We start from the raw sequence: 17,735 nt of genomic DNA, 5'->3' as shown, positions 1-17,735 counted from the left end.
CAGGAGAGCTGCACAAAAATCAGTTTGTGCAGTCTCTGCGCAGCCCAGGACTTACTCAGCCACTGTGATTGAATCCTCCTGATTGGGGCCGGAGCTGACGTCAGACACTACGCCTGAGCCCACCTGCGTTTTTCTAGACACTCCTTGAAAATGGGCAGTTCCCACCCACAAATGGCTTCTTCCTGTCAATCTCCTTGCGATCGCCCGTGTGAATGGATTTTTCGCACCATCCCGTCGCAGGGTGCCGATGGCCATTGCAGCCGTGCGACGCTCCGGCGTAGTGCGGCTCAGACGTTTGCACGTTCGGATCTGATTGCATGCTGTGCGAAAACATACAGCAGTAATCAGATCTGAATTACCCCCTTAGATTGGTTCATGTAGTGCTACACCAACATTTGCAGACTGTTTGATGTACAAATAATTACAAAGTAAATCATTTATATTTTTCCTTCCGTTACTTCTATGAAACTTTTGAATGCTAGGTAAAATGTAATACCAGTATTTAGCAGTTGGACATTTTTAAAAAATTACTAGGTAACAGTGTAAACTATTCTACTGCAGTGCAACACATCATAGGGCACATTCCCAATCAGTCCATGGGTGGGTCTTTCATCTGTAGCTGTGCCTGACTGTCAGATCATACGAACAGAAAAACACTAAGAAATGTCATTTCACATATTTCTTCATCCTACAATCTACATCACTTCCTCTTGCATTCACTCACATTTTCTTTTAATCATGTATTTTTATTTATTTATTTTTATTATTTTTTATCAACAAACACTGCAAAAAGAGAACATGAGCATAACATAATCGATAAAATGAGAATTACAAGAAATATACTGCACACATTGGTAGAGAATGAGAGGAACAACAGTACTATAGAATAACGGCAAGGATAGAGCCTCATGGATTCACTCACATTTAGATAAAATAGGTATTTGCCACAAAACTTTACCCGGTATATTTCCTTTGTTATAATATACTTATGTACTTTAAATGTAGCTGTTATATTTAGGTTCTACAAACAGGTATTATGTAAGACATTATACATTATAAAGATTCTCAATTTGGAATTGTTTGACATATATTATTAGAATCTATAGTATAGTCTTTTTCTCATACGTTCTAGAGGATGCTGGGGATGCTTCAAGAACCATGGGGTATAGACGGTATCCGCTGGAGACATGGGTATTTTAAGACTTTAAAATGGGTGTGAACTGGCTACTTCCCTCTATGCCCCTCCTCCAGACTGCAGTTAGATTCTGTGCCCAGTGAGACTGAATGCACACTGAGGAGCTCTCCAGAGTTTCTCAGAAAAATACTTTTTGTTAGGTTTATTATTTTCAGGGAGACCTGCTGGCAACAGGCTCCCTGCATCGTGGGACTGAGGGGAGAGAAGCAGACCTACTTCTCTGAGTTCAAGGGCTCTGCTTCTTAGGCTACTGGACACCATTAGCTCCAGAGGGTCTGATCGCTAGGTACGCCTAGATGCTCGTTCCCGGAGCCGCGCCGCCAACCCCCTTGCAGAGCCAGAAGTCAGAAGCCGGGTGAGTAGAAGAAGATCAGAAGACTTCAGTGACGGCAAAATATGGCTTTTGTGGTACCGCGCAGCGGCCGCGCTGCGCGCCATGCTCCCACATACAAAACGGCACTGCAGGGCGCAGGGGGAGCGCCCTGGGCAGCATAAAACCTCAAATAGCGACTGGCACAAGTGTATACAGTGCCTGGGCACTAAATGCAGACCCCCGCCAGTATAAATATGTAGAAATAAGCGGGACTGAAGCGCGCCATTAAGGGGGCGTGGCTTAGCCCTCACAGCTCTAACCAGCGCCATTTTCTCTTCACAGCTGCAGAGACGCTGAGCCTGGCCTCCCACACTACTGTACAAGTAACAGGGTGCAAAACGGGGGGACACAAGAGCTTTGGTGCTATTTTATTGAATTGAAAAGCGCTAACAGGTCTGGGCAGTATATTACTCGCTGCAGAACCAGGATAGGTGCTGGGTTGTGAGCTGGCAGAACTCCCTATGTGTTTCTCTAACAGGCTTTGCTGTGAGTCTGTCTCCTATAGCCCCAGTGTGGGTGTGGGTGTCTGTACGCGTGTGTCGACATGTCTGAGGCTGAGTGCTACTCCCAGGAGAAGGCTGGAGTGGGGACAGAAAAGGCTGTGGGAGTGACCGTGTTGGCACCGCCGACGGCTGATTGGGTAAATATGTTGACTGTTTTGAATGCAAATGTGGCTCGGTTGACTAAGAGATTAGATAAATCTGAGTCTAAGAACCAGACATGGAGGAAATCCATGGAGGATGCATTGTCGCAAACTCAGACCCCTTCGGGGTCACAGAAACGTGAATTTACCCAGATAGCAAATACAGATACCAACACGGACTCTGATTCCAGTGTCAACTATAGTGATGCCAGATTAAATCCTAAACTGGCCAAGAGCATTCAGTACATGATTGTGGCATAAAAGATGTATTGCATATCACGGAAGACCCTGCTGTTCCTGATACAAGGGTCTGTGTGTTTAAAGGAAAGAAACCTGAGGTAACGTTTCCTCCCTCTCATGAACTGAACGCTCTTTTTGAAAAGGCTTGGGAAAATCCTGACAAGAAGGTACAGGTTCCCAAAATAATCCCAGTGGCATATCCCTTCCCCTCTGGGGACAGGAAAAAGTGGGAGTCAACCCCCACGGTGGACAAAGCTCTATCACGTCTGTCCAAAAATGTAGCGCTTCCGTCTCCTGACACGGCAGCCCTAAAGGATCCTGCGGATCGTAAGCAGGAAAATACACTAAAATCCATTTATGTCACTACTGGTTCGCTACTCAGGCCTGCCGTTGCTACGGCATGGGTGAGTAGCGCTATTGAAAAGTGGGCAGATAACTTGTCATCTGAGATAGATACCCTGGATAGGGATAGTGTGCTTTTGACTCTGGGTCATATCAGGGACGCTGCAGCATATTTAAAAGAAGCTGCAAGGGATATTGGCCTTTTGGGATCAAGGGCCAATGCCATGGCAGTCTCGGCTAGGAGGGCATTGTGGATTCATCAATGGAATGCTGATGCTGACTCTAAGAAGACTCTGGAGTCTCTACCGTTTAACGGTAGTGTCTTGTTTGGTGACGGCCTCACTGACCTGGTATCTACGGCTACCACGGGTAAGTCATCATTTTTACCTTATGTTCATGCACAACAAAAGAAAACGCCCCACTATCAGATGCAGTCCTTTCGGCCCAATAAATACAAAAAAGGTCGAGGATCCTCCTACCTTGCTGCGGGGGGGAAGACGAAAGGGAAAAAGGTCACAGGCTGTGCCAAGTTCCCAAGAACAGAAGTACTCTCCAGCTTCTACCAAATCCACCGCATGACGCTGAGGCTCCTCTGCGGGAGTCCGCACCGTTGGGGTTCACTCGGCCCTTGATCCTTGGATATTAGAAATAGTAACCCAAGGGTACAAATTAGAGTTTCAAGACGTGCCCCCTCACCGATTTTTCAACTCGCCTTGCCAGCTTCTCTTCCAGAAAGGGAGGTAGTTTGCACTGCAATACTAAAGCTGTGTCAAAATCAAGTCATTGTCACGGTACCCCCGTCACAACGGGGGGAGGGCTTTTATTCGAGTCTGTTCGTGGTTCCGAAGCCGGATGGCTCAGTCAGACCGATTCTGAACCTAAAATCCCTCAATTTCTTTCTAAAAAAATTCAAATTCAAGATGGAATCTTTCCGAGCAGTGATCTCCAGTCTGGAGGAGGGGGATTTTATGGTGTCGGTCGGCATAAAGGATGCCTACTTACACGTCCCCATATATCCTCCACATCAAGCTTACCTGAGGTTTGCTGTTCAGGATTGTCATTACCAATTTCAGAAGTTGCCGTTTGGTCTGTCCACGGCTCCAAGGATTTTCACCAAGGTTATGGCGGAAATGATGGTTCTCCTGCGCAAGCAGAGAATCACAATTATCCCGTAATTGGACGATCTCCTCATAAAGGCGAGATCCAAGGAGCAATTGCTGAAAAACGCTACACTCTCACTGACGATTCTGCAACAACATGGTTGGCTCCTAAACTTTCCAAAGTCACAGTTGGTTCCGACGACACGGATGCCGTTCCTGGGTATGATTCTGGATACAGAATTACAGAGAGTTTTTCTTCCAGTGGAAAAGGCTCTGGAAATACAGAAAATGGTAAAACAGATTCTGAAACCAGCAAGAGTGTCGATTCTTCAATGCACTCGGTTGCTGGGGAAGATGGTGGCGGCCTACGAGGCCATTCAGTTTGGCAGGTTCCATGCCAGGGTGTTTCAGTGGGACCTGTTGGACAAGTGGTCCGGGTCTCACCTGGACATGCACCGGAAAATAATCCTATCTTCCAGGACTAGGATCTCCCTCCTGTGGTGGCTGCACAGTTCTCACCTTCTGGAGGGACGTAGGTTCGGGATTCAGGATTGGATCCTGGTGACCACAGATGCAAGTCTCCGAGGCTGGGGAGCAGTCACACAGGGGAGAAATTTTCAGGGAAAATGGTCAAGCCAGGAAGTTTGTCTGCACATAAACATTCTGGAATTAAGTGCCATTTACAACGGCATTCTGCAAGCGGAACATCTTCTTTGCGGTCTGCCCGTCTTGATCCAGTCAGACAACATAACAGCAGTGGCATACATAAACCGCCAGGGCGGAACAAGGAGCAGAGCGGCGATGGCTGAGGCCACGAGAGTTCTTCGCTGGGCGGAGAGACATGCAAGCGCTCTGTCAGCAGTCTTCATTACAGGAGTGGACAACTGGGAAGCAGACTTCCTCAGCAGACACGATCTCCATCCAGGAGAGTGGGGTCTTCAGCAAAGAGGTCTTTGCAGAAGTGACAAGTCGTTGGGGAATTCCTCAAATAGACATGATGGCATCCCGCCTCAACAAGAAACTTCAGAGATATTGTTCGAGGTCGAGGGACCCTCAGGCAATAGCGGTGGATGCCCTGGTGACACCGTGGGTGTTTCCGTCGGTCTATGTGTTCCCTCCACTTCCACTCATTCCAAAGGTGTGATAAAGGTTATAAGAAGAACAAGGGTTCAGGCGATACTCATTGTTCCAGACTGGCCAAAGAGAGCCTGGTATCCAGATCTTCAGGAGTTGCTCATAGAAGATCCCTGGCCTCTTCCTCTATGGGAGGACCTGTTACAACAAGGACCGTGCGTATATCAAGACTTACCGCGGCTGCGTTTGATGGCATGGCGGTTGAATGCCAAATCCTAGCCCGAAAGGGTATTCCCAGTGAAGTCATTCCCACACTTCTTCAGGCTAGGAAAGAAGTAACGGCAAAGCATTACCACCGTATTTGGAGGCAATATGTGTCTTGGTGTGAATCCAAGAAGGCTCCTACGGAAAAATTTCAGCTGGGGCGTTTGCTCCATTTTTTGCAAGCAGGTGTGGATGCGGGCCTAAAGTTAGGCTCTATTAAAGTACAAATTTCGGCCTTATCAATCTTCTTTCAGAGAGAATTGGCCTCCCTTCCAGAAGTTCAGACCTTCGTGAAAGGCGTGCAGCACATCCAACCTCCATTTGTGCCTCCTGTGGCACCGTGGGATCTTATCGTGATATTGCAGTTCCTGCTATCTCATTGGTTTGAACCTTTACGTAAGGTTGAGTTAAAATTCCTTACTTGGAAAGTGGTCATGTTGTTGGCCTTGGCATCCGCAAGGCGGGTATCTGAGTTGGCGGCTTTGTCTCACAAAAGCCCCTATTTAATCTTCCATGGTGATAGAGCGGAGTTGAGAACTCGTCAGCAATTTCTGCCAAAAGTGGTTTCATCATTTCACGTAAACCAGCCTATTGTGGTGCCAGTGGCTGCTGACGCTTTGGCGAAATCGAGGTCTCTCGATGTGGTCAGAGCTTTGAAAATCTATGTCGCTAGAACGGCGCAGATTAGGAAAACAGAGGCTCTGTTTGTCCTGTGGGCTCCCAACAAGATTGGGGCTCCTGCTTCTAAGCTATTGCGCGCTGGATCTGTAATACGATTCAGCAGGCTCATTCTACGGCAGGATTGCCGTTACCGAAATCAGTGAAAGCCCATTCTACCAGAAAGGTGGGCTCATCCTGGGCGGCTGCCCGAGGGGTCTCGGCATTACAGCTTTGCCGAGCTGCTACTTGGTCGGGTTCAAACACCTTTGCGAAGTTTTACAAGTTTGATACCCTGGCTGAGGAGGACCTCTTGTTTGGTCAATCGGTGCTGCAGAGTCATCCGCACTCTCCCGCCCGTTCTAGAGCTTTGGTATAGACCCCATAGTTCTTGAAGCATCCCCAGCATCCTCTAGGACGTATGAGAAAATAGGATTTTAATACCTACCGGTAAATCCTTTTCTCTTAGTCCATAGAGGATGCTGGGCGCCCATCCCAGTGCGGGCTGTGGGGGTAATTCTAAGCTGATCGCAGCAGGAAATTTTTTAGCAGTTGGGTAAAACCATGTGCACTGCAGGAGGGCAAATATAACATGTGCAGAGAGAGTTAGATTTGGGTGTGGTGAGTTAAATCTGCAATCTAAATTGCAGTGTAAAAGTAAAGCAGCCAGTATTTACCCTGCACAGAAACAAAATAACCCACCCAAATCTAATTCTCTCTGCAAATGTTATATCTGCCCCCCCTGCAGTGCACATGGTTTTGCCCAACTGCTAAAAAATTTCCTGCTGCGATCAACTTGGAATTACCTCCTGTATCTGCAGTTTGGTTATGGTTACTCTCATGTTGAATTAAAGTTCAGTCAGTCTGTGGCTGATGTTGATCATGCCGTTGCATGCGTTGTTGTTGAATGCCATGTTGTACGGCGTGTTTGAGGTGTGAGCTGGTATGTATTGCACCTTAGTTTAAAAAAAATAAAAAATTACATAAATCCTTTTCCTCTAAATGTCCGTCTCCCTGGGCACAGTTCCTACAACTGGAGTCTGGAGGAGGGGCATAGAGGGAGGAGCCAGTTCACACCCCTTTTAAAGTCTTAAAGTGCCCATGTCTCCTGCGGATCCCGTCTATACCCCATGGATCTTGAAGCATCCCCAGCATCCCCTACGGACTAAGAAAAAAGGATTTACCGGTAAGTATTAAAATCCTATTATTACCCCCGTATTGAAAACCTTTGCACTTTACAAGACCTATCATTCATGTAGACATTATTCTTACAAGTATATATGTATTATTGTAAATATATGATTGTATTGGCCTAGAGACTGTACTAGAAATTGTAGTGATGTAACAACACTGTATTTTTTAGGTGATGGTGGTAATGACGTCAGCATGATCCAGGCAGCTGACTGTGGCATTGGTATAGAGGGAAAGGTAACATTTCATTACAGTTCACTGAAATGTTTTCCAGAGCTCACATACTGTATACTTATTGGAAGAGGTGATAAGTGTTGCATTTTGTGATATTATTACATATGAGCACAAAAGTCCAGGTTAAAAGCAGTGTTAATAATTTCTTTGCTGAATAATAACTTCCAAGAAGTAAGGCTGAATAGATATGTACTATATGAAGAGGATCCTGCTTGCAGATTTATTCTTCTACTGTACATTAGACCTAAAATGATAAGTGGCTGCTTCCAATAACTGTCAGTCATGTGCAGTGAACCTGTCAGTGACTTGCAGTGAGGTAAATGGCTGAGAAAGGCACTGGCTAATACCAAGGACAGATTTACACACAATATATAAGGCCAATGGTGCATATGGGCATTATACACAGTGTAACACTGTAGGGGTGCAAGGTGCCTTTTCCTGGGGAATATGGCAGGACGCAGCAGCTGAGGAACAACACAAGTCCAGTTTCTGGTACAACTGACCCCGGCCAGTTTTATTGAAACAGAAAATAAAACAAACCCCAAAATAAAAATACCTTGCCTGTCCGGCACTAACTAAACATAAGATGTTCCTAACTGTCACTAAACAAAACACAGAGTTCTTCAGTACATACTGTATAGCTTACTTGCATCAGAAAGCGTGTCTCTCACACACAGATCCTGCAGCCTTCCCAGGCAGTCTGCCCATACTAATCAGGTTAGAAGCACTATATCACTCTTACACAGCTGAAACCCTGATTAGCCCTCTGTGAGGCCAAAGACCCGAACTGGGCCCAATGTCTAGAACTCGCCTTATCTCTCTCTCAGAGCCTTTACCCAGCTTTTACAGCAAACTGAAAAGGTTCAGACAAAACAAAAAGCATTTTTCCTAGAAGTTAACATTTTCTAAAACATGTAAGACAAGAACCTGGGACAAATATACCTGCCCTCAAACACTATCCCAGTGTTCTTGTCACATATCCCCCTCCCCTGTTTCGACCTAGGGGCCGGAACACTTGTAGCCCCCAAACAGAAGATGCGAGACAATGCATCTGCGTTGGCCAATTGTGTTCCCGGTCTATGTTCGACAGTAAACTTAAAGTCCTGCAACGCTAGAAACCATCTAGTTACACGAGCATTCTTGCCTCTATTTACATACATCCATTTTAAAGGGGCATGGTCTGTCACTAGTCTGAATTGTCTACCCAAGAGGTAATATCTCAAGGTATCTAGTGCCCACTTAATGGCCAAAGCCTCCTTTTCCACAATGGCATACCTTTTTCATGCTCATTGAGTTTCCTACTCAAATAAATGATAGGGTGTTCGTCCCCATCTCTGGTTTGGGACAGCACAGCACCTATCCCTACCTCTGAGGCATCTGTCTGTACCACAAATTCTTTTGAAAAATCTGGTGTTATCAACACCGGTTGTGAACACAAAGCCACTTTTAACGCTTGGAACGCCTTTTCTGCATCAGGGTTCCATTTCACCACATTTGACTGCTTCCCTTTGGTAAGGTCTGACAACGGCACCGCTGTGGTCGCAAAATTAGGAATAAACCGTCTATAGTACCCAGTAATTCCCAAAAAAGCCCTTACCTGTTTTTTATTCACTGGACGAGGCCAGTTTTGAATAGCATCAACTTTATTCAATTGGGGCCTAATCAGACCTCTGCCTATGGTGAAGCCCAAGTATTTGACCTCCTCCATTGCGAGGCAGCACTTCTTTGGGTTAGCAGTTAACCCTGCCTCTCTGATTGAGTCCAGTACTGCTTGTACTTTAACCAAATGTGACCCCCAGTCTGTACTGTGAATTACCACATCATCCAAATAGGCAGCTGCATATTTTCTATGGGGCCTCAAAATTTTATCCATCGCCCGTTGAAAGGTTGCTGGAGCCCCATGCAACCCAAAGGGTAACATCTTATACTGGTACAGCCCCTCCGGAACCGAAAAGGCTGTTTTTTCTTTGGCGCTATCAGATAAAGGTATTTGCCAGTAACCTTTGGTCAGGTCCAATGTGGTGAGAAACCTGGCTGTTCCCAGCCTTTCTACAAGCTCATCCACACGGGGCATGGGGTATGCGTCAAACTTGGACACCTCATTTAACTTACGAAAGTCATTACAGAAGCGTATGCTACCGTCGGGCTTCGGGATGAGCACTATGGGACTGGACCACTCACTGTTAGACTCCTCTATGACTCCAAGTTCTAACATGGTTTTAACTTCCTTAGAAATAGCTTCTCGCTGAGCTTCAGGAATCCTATATGGCTTTAAATGAACCCTGACCCCTGGTTCTGTGACAATGTCATGTTTTATTATGGTCGTTCGGCCAGGCAGCTCTGAAAATACCTCCCTATTTTGGATGAGAAATTCTTTAACCTGATTGTTCTGATCAGCTGATAATGTCTCTGACACCTTCACTGCGGGAAGCAACCGGGGTGAAGACACCGAAGGGCAAGGCTCCGCTGACAGAGACAACCTATCTTTCCAGGGTTTGATTAAGTTAACATGGTAGATCTGTTCGGGTTTTCTCTTTCCCGGCTGGTATACTTTGTAATTAACCTCATTCACTTTTTCCCTAATCTCAAATGGACCCTGCCATTTAGCTAGGAATTTGCTTTCCACAGTGGGTACCAAAACAAGAACTCTATCTCCAGGAGCAAATTCCCGTATCTTGGCACTCCGGTTATAGACCCTCTGTTGAGCACTTTGGGCCTGTTCCATGTGCTCTCTGACAACAGGTACCACGGCTGCAATCCTATCCTGCATTTGTGTTACATGCTCAATAACGCTTCTATAAGGAGTGGGCTGTCCTTCCCACGTCTCTTTGGCAACATCCAACAGCCCTCTGGGGTGTCTACCATACAACAAATCAAATGGAGAAAACCCCGTAGAGGACTGAGGAACTTCTCTGATGGCCATTAACAAGTAGGGCAACAAACAATCCCAGTTTTTCCCATCTCTCTCAACAACCTTTTTTAACATACTTTTTAATGTTTTATTAAACCTTTCCACCAACCCGTCAGTTTGGGGATGGTAGATGGACGTCCTGAGGTGAGTGACCTTAAATAACTTGCACAATTCTTTCATGATCCTTGACATAAATGGAGTACCTTGGTCAGTCAAAATTTCTTTTGGTATTCCCACTCTACTAAATACCTGCACCAGCTCCCTAGCTATCGCCTTGGTTGTGATAGTGCGTAAAGGGACAGCCTCAGGATATCGAGTGGCATAGTCCATAATTACCAGGATATACTGATGGCCCCGAGCAGACTTTAACAAGGGCCCCACGAGATCCATGGCTATTCTGTCAAACGGGACCTCTATAATAGGCATGGGAACTAGTGGGCTCCTGAAATGGGGTCTAGGGGCATGATACTGGCATTCAGGACAGGAAGAACAATATTCAGACACTTCTTTATAAACCCCTGGCCAAAAGAACCTTTGTAAAACTCTTTCAGTGATTTTTTCTGCCCCTAAATGTCCTGCGGTAACGTGACTATGAGCTAAATCTAGTACCGTTCTCCGATAAGGCTGGGGAACTACCAGCTGTTCCACCACATCCTCACCCCTTTTGACAATGTGGTACAAGAGCTCATTACAGATGGCCATGTGGGGATACGTAACCCTGTCACCTGGTACCACAGGTTCCCCATTAACAATCTTAACATTCTCTCTAGCCTTTATTAAGGTAGGATCCTTTAACTGTTCAGACGCAAACAGATCCTTCTTTACCTCCAGGTCAGGCACGCTTTCAGTTCTAACTACTATGTCTCTGTTCCCGGCAAGAGGGTCCTCACTGGACTCCCCATCTGTCACTTCCCCAGCCAAACTAGCAAAAGGCAAAGGGCCAGAAAGTTCCGAAGACCCACGTACATCCATAAAATCACCGGTATTATCAACTGGCTTTTTACTTCTCACATCTGTTGATAACCGTGGTTCCCACAGTTTCCAAAAATGAGGAAAATCCCTCCCTATTATGGCCTCATGCACCAAGGTAGGGACCAGTCCCACTTTAACCATTGCTGACCCACAACAAGTTTCTATATTCACCTCAGCAGTGGCATAATGTTGGGTATCCCCATGTATGCAAGTTACCCCAATAGGTATTTGCTGGACCTTTAAGGGGTTCACTAACCCAGCTTTCACGAGGGTAACTAAACTTCCTGAATCTAGCAAGGCCTCTACCCGGTTACCTTCTAAGAACACATCACACATTTGTTTTTCCAGCTCAGGTGAAGGTACCACAGTACAGGCTAACCTAGCAAAGAAAGATATTCTGCGACATTCAAAGGCAGCATCACATTGCATGGGTTCTTGCGTGACTGGGCAATTGGCAATAACATGACCTGGCATACCACACCTAAAACATTTAACCACACGATTATCAACCCATTTGGGCAGCATAGACCGTTCTAGCCCCATTGGCCTGTTTCCAGGGCCAGTGTTTACAGTCTCTCCAGCCTTGCGTTCTCTTAACCGCCCAGCAACGTTTTCCCACGGAACAGTCTTACCAGTCTTTACTGAAGGGCGCTGTCGAGGATCTATGGGTTGCTGGGTGGTCATCAGTAGTTCCTCTGCTGCCAAATACCTCTCTACCATGTCCACTAATTGGTCAGCAGTACCCGGGTTTCCATGGCTCACCCACTTGCGCAGGACCATGGGCAAAGATCTCAAGTAGCGGTCCATGACGACTCTTTCCACCATCTGGGGACCAGTTAATGTCTCTGGCTGTAGCCATTTTTTTGTTAGCTGAATAAGGTCGTGCATCTGGGAGCGCGGAGGCTTCTCCATGGCGTACAGCCAACGGTGCACCCGTTGTGCTCGTACTGACAGCGTGACTCCCAGGCGGGTCAGGATCTCAATCTTTAGTTTATCATAGTCCCGAGCCTCAGCAGGGCTTAAATCAAAGTAAGCTTTTTGGGGCTCACCTGACAGGAAAGGTGCCAGCAGACTGGCCCACTGTGCTTTCGGCCAGTTCTCACGCTCGGCAGTCCTTTCAAACGTGGTCAGATAGGCCTCCACATCATCAGCCTCTGTCATTTTCTGCAGGAAGTGACTGGCTCGTATAGAACTAGAGCTGGTTGGAGCACTGACGGCCACATCTCCAACCCGAGCTGCAAGTCTCTGCACCACTTCTGCTAAGGCCTCTCTATCCTGACGCTGTTGCCTGTAAAGTTCATCAACAACTGCCTGCTGTTGTCTCTTATTTTCCTCCATTGCCACCTGCTGCTGTCTGTTGGCCTCCTGCTGTAGTCTCCAATTTTCCTCCATTGCCACCTGCTGCTGTCGGTTGGCCTCCTGCTGAGCCGCTGTAGCTTGCAGCAAGGCTTTAAGCAGATCCTCCATGTCAACAGATTTTTCAGGCGGCTTTGCAGCTGCTTTCACCCAGGACATATATCAAACCCTCAGGGGTGAGTCTCAGTAACTTCACACTGGGCTGTATCTGCATAAACCACCGTTTTCTGCAGGCCTCACAAAGCTGCTGCTTTCACTTATGCGCAGAACGGCCTGCTCGCATTCTCCACCAAGTTGTAACACTGTAGGGGTGCAAGGTGCCTTTTCCTGGGGAATATGGCAGGACGCAGCAGCTGAGGAACAACACAAGTCCAGTTTCTGGTACAACTGACCCCGGACAGTTTTATTGAAACAGAAAATAAAACAAACCCCAAAATAAAAATACCTTGCCTGTCCGGCACTAACTAAACATAAGATGTTCCTAACTGTCACTAAACAAAACACAGAGTTCTTCAGTACATACTGTATAGCTTACTTGCATCAGAAAGCGTGTCTCTCACACACAGATCCTGCAGCCTTCCCAGGCAGTCTGCCCATACTAATCAGGTTAGAAGCACTATATCACTCTTACACAGCTGAAACCCTGATTAGCCCTCTGTGAGGCCAAAGACCCGAACTGGGCCCAATGTCTAGAACTCGCCTTATCTCTCTCTCAGAGCCTTTACCCAGCTTTTACAGCAAACTGAAAAGGTTCAGACAAAACAAAAAGCATTTTTCCTAGAAGTTAACATTTTCTAAAACATGTAAGACAAGAACCTGGGACAAATATACCTGCCCTCAAACACTATCCCAGTGTTCTTGTCACAACAGCTACAGCAGTATATACTGATGGAAATTTGGTGAGTTTTGATCAGAGATGTGCGGAAAAGGTAGGCAGGCGAGGGGAATTTCTCATGCTCCTTTATAATGCACAAGCAGGGACAATCACATAGCCATTGCGATGTGCCGAGCGCAGTGTCCAGGCCCCTGCACATGTGCAGCAGTCTCACCGCTATGCACAGGGGCCATTTCCGACGGAGGGTTCCTGGGGAACCCTGCCTGAACTATATACCATGATATGTAGCCCATATGTAGCCCAACTACATACCGTGATATGTAGCTGCAGGGACTAATACAGGGAATGCATCTCATTCCCCATATTAATACATCAGGCAGCATTGCATCCCCATAGAAACCTATGGAGGATGGGCTGTGTGCGGCAGTGGAGGGATCGCTGCAGGTACCTGCTGTGATCCCTCCTTCATACAATGCAGGAATGCATAGTTTGTGGCTAGCCCCCGAAAACAGGTGTTTTGGAGGACATAGCCACAAATACTGTTTGATAAATGGGCCCCATAGACTTTTTACTTTAGAGTTTTGAATATAAAAATTATTAGAAAAATACAAATAAGATATTTATAATACACTGCTCAAAAAAATAAAGGGAACACTTAACACAATGTAACTCCAAGTCAATCACACTTCTGTGAAATCAAACTGTCCACTTAGGAAGCAACACTGATTGACAATCAATTTCACATGCTGTTGTGCAAATGGAATAGACAACAAGTGGAAATTATCGGCAATTAGCAAGACACCCCCAATAAAGGAGTTGTTCTGCAGGTGGTGACCACAGACCACTTCTCAGCTCCTATGCTTTCTGGCTGATGTTTTGGTCACTTTTGAAAGCTGGCGGTGCTTTCACTCTAGTGGTAGCATGAGACGGAGTCTACAACCCACGCAAGTGGCTCAGGTAGTGCAGCTCATCCAGGATGGCACATCAATGCGAACTGTGGCAAGAAGGTTTGCTGTGTCTGTCAGAGTAGTGTCCAGAGCATGGAGGCGCTACCAGGAGACAGGCCAGTACATCAGTAGGCGTGGAAGAGGCCGTAGGAGGGCAACAACCCAGCAGCAGGACCGCTACCTTCGCCTTTGTGCAAGTAGGAACAGGAGGAGCACTGCCAGAGCCCTGCAAAATGACCTCCAGCAAGCCACAAATGTGCATGTGTCTACTCAAACGATCAGAAACAGACTCTATGAGGGTGGTATGAGGGCCCGACGTCCACAGGTGGGGGTTGTGCTTACAGCCCAACACCGTGCAGGACGTTTAGCATTTGCCAGAGAACACCAAGATTGGAAAATTCGCCACTGGCGCCCTGTGCTCTTCACAGATGAAAGCAGGTTCTCACTGAGCACATGTGACAGACGTGACAGAATCTGGAGACGCCAAGGAGAACGTTCTGCTGCCTGCAACATCCTCCAGCATGACCGGTTTGGCAGTGGGTCAGTAATGGTGTGGGGTGGCATTTCTTTGGGGGGCCGCACAGCCCTCCATGTGCTCGCCAGAGGTAGCCTGACTGCCATTAGGTACCGAGATGGGATCCTCAGACCCCTTGTGAGACCGTATGCTGGTGCGGTTGGCCCTGGGTTCCTCCTAATGCAAGACAATGCTAGACCTCATGTGGCTGGAGTGTGTCAGCAGTTCCTGCAAGACAAAGGCATTTATGCTATGGACTAGCCCGCCCGTTCCCCAGACCTGAATCCAATTGAGCACATCTGGGACATCATGTCTCGCTCCATCCACCAACGCCACGTTGCACCACAGACTGTCCAGGAGTTGGCGGATGCTTTAGTCCAGGTCTGGGAGGAGATCCCTCAGGAGACCATCCGCCACCTAATCAGGAGCATGCCCAGGCGTTGTAGGGAGGTCATACAGGCATGTGGAGGCCACACACACTACTGAGCCTCATTTTGACTTGTGTTAAGGACATTACATCAAAGTTGGATCAGCCTGTAGTGTGTTTTTCCACTTTCATTTTGAGTGTGACTCCAAATCCAGACCTCCATGGGTTAATAAATTTGATTTCTCTGACGTCCTAGTGGATGCTGGGAACTCCGTAAGGACCATGGGGAATAGCAGGCTCCGAAGGAGACTGGGCACATCTAAGAAAGAATTAGGACTACCTGGTGTGCACTGGCTCCTCCCTCTATGCCCCTCCTCCAGACCTCAGTTAGAATTCTGTGCCCGGCCGAGCTGGTTGCACACTAGGGGCTCTCCTGAGCTCCTAGAAAAGAAAGTATATATTTAGGTTTTTTATTATCAGTGAGATCTGCTGGCAACAGACTCACTGCTACGAGGGACTTAGGGGAGAGAAGCGAACCTACCTGCTTGCAGCTAGCTTGGGCTTCTAGGCTACTGGACACCATTAGCTCCAGAGGGATCGAACACAGGCCCAGCCTCGGTCGTCCGGTCCCGGAGCCGCGCCGCCGTCCCCCTTGCAGAGCCAGAAGCAAGAAGAACGTCCTGGAAATCGGCGGCTGAAGACTCCGGTCTTCATTAAGGTAGCGCACAGCACTGCAGCTGTGCGCCATTGCTCCCCATGCACACCACACACTCCGGTCACTGATGGGTGCAGGGCGCTGGGGGGGGGGCGCCCTGGGCTGCAATTAGAGTACATTAAATTGGCTAAAAAACACATAATATAGTCAGCAAGACTATATATGTGTAAAATCCCCTGCCAAAATATCCATAAAAAAGCGGGAGAAGTCTGCCGAAAAAGGGGCGGGGCTATCTCCCTCAGCACACTGGCGCCATTTTCTCTTCACAGTGCAGCTGGAAGACAGCTCCCCAGGCTCTCCCCTGTAGTTTCCAGGCTCAAAGGGTAAAAAAGAGAGGGGGGGCACTAAATTTAGGCGCAAACTGTATATAAAGCAGCTATAGGGATAAATCACGTTCAGTTAGTGTAAATCCCTGATTAAATAGCGCTGTGGTGTGTGCTGGCATACTCTCTCTCTCTGTCTCCCCAAAGGACTTTGTGGGGTCCTGTCCTCAGTCAGAGTATTCCCTGTGTGTATGCGGTGTGTCGGTACGGCTGTGTCGACTTGTTTGATGAGGAGGCTTATGTGGAGGCGGAGCAGGTGCCGATAAATGGGATGTCACCCCCTGCGGGGCCGACACCAGAGTGGGTGGATATGTGGAAGGTATTAACCGACAGTGTCAACTACATAAAAGGCTGGATGACGTAACAGCCGTGGGACAGCCGGCTTCTCAGCCCGCGCCTGCCCAGGCGTCTCAAAGGCCATCAGGGGCTCAAAAACGCCCGCTACCTCAGATGGCAGACACAGATGTCGACACGGAGTCTGACTCCAGTGTCGTTGATGTTGAGATATATACATAATCCACTAGGGGCATCCGTTGCATGATTTCGGCAATGAAGAATGTGTTACACATTTCTGACATTAACCCAAGTACCACTAAAAAGGGGTTTTATGTTTGGGGAGAAAAAGCAGCCAGTGTTTTGTTCCCCCATCAGATGAGTTGAATGAAGTGTGTGAAGAAGCGTGGGTTTCCCCCGATAAGAAACTGGTAATTCTAAAAAGTTACTGATGGCGTACCCTTTCCCGCCAGAGGACAGGTTACGTTGGGAGACATCCCCTAGGGTGGATAAGGCGCTCACACGTTTGTCAAAAAAGGTGGCACTGCCGTCTCAGGATACGGCCACCTTGAAGGAGCCTGCTGATAAAAAGCAGGAGGCTATCCTGAAGTCTGTATATACACACTCAGGTACTATACTGAGACCTGCAATTGCCTCAGGTGTAGTGCTGCTGCAGCGTGGTCTGATACCCTGTCAGATAATATTGTTACACTCGACAGGGATACTATTTTGCTAACCATAGAGCATATTAAAGACGTTGTCTTATATATGAGGGATGCACAGAGGGATATTTGCCGGCTGGCATCCAGAATTAATGCAATGTCCATTTCTGCCAGGAGGGTATTATGGACCCGGCAGGGGACAGGTGATGCTGATTCTAAAAGGCACAGGGAGATTCTGCCTTATAAGGGTGAGGAATTGTTTGGGGATGGTCTCTTGGACCTCGTATCCACAGCAACAGCTGGGAAGTAAAAAAAATTTACCTCAGGTTCCCTCACAGCCTAAGAAAGTACCGTATTATCAGGTACAGTCCTTTCGGCCTCAGAAAAGCAAGCAGGTCAAAGGCGCTTCCTTTCTGCACAGAGACCAGAGAAGAGGGAAAAAAGCTGCACCAGACAGCCAGTTCCCAGGATCAAAAATCTTCCCCCGCTTCCTCTAAGTCCACCGCACGACGCTGGGGCTCCACAGCCGGAGCCAGGTGCGGTGGGG

General features: G+C 47.5%; 1 protein-coding gene across 2 annotated transcripts in view; it reads left to right on the top strand.

Annotated features, from left to right (window-relative positions):
- The window catches only part of ATP9B (ATPase phospholipid transporting 9B (putative)), an 851,783-nt gene that overhangs the window by 797,997 nt on the left and 36,051 nt on the right, over positions 1-17,735 (top strand). For both annotated transcript variants that reach the window (XM_063923317.1, XM_063923316.1), the window contains exon 23: positions 7,252-7,316. In XM_063923317.1, the coding sequence (XP_063779387.1) occupies positions 7,252-7,316 (65 nt within the window). The remainder of the gene's footprint in view (positions 1-7,251; positions 7,317-17,735) is intronic.

Source organism: Pseudophryne corroboree, chromosome 5, assembly GCF_028390025.1.
Source record: "Pseudophryne corroboree isolate aPseCor3 chromosome 5, aPseCor3.hap2, whole genome shotgun sequence".
NCBI lineage: Eukaryota > Metazoa > Chordata > Amphibia > Anura > Myobatrachidae > Pseudophryne > Pseudophryne corroboree.
Note: the sequence above shows the minus strand (reverse complement) of the source record. Positions and strands in the feature narration are given on the sequence as shown.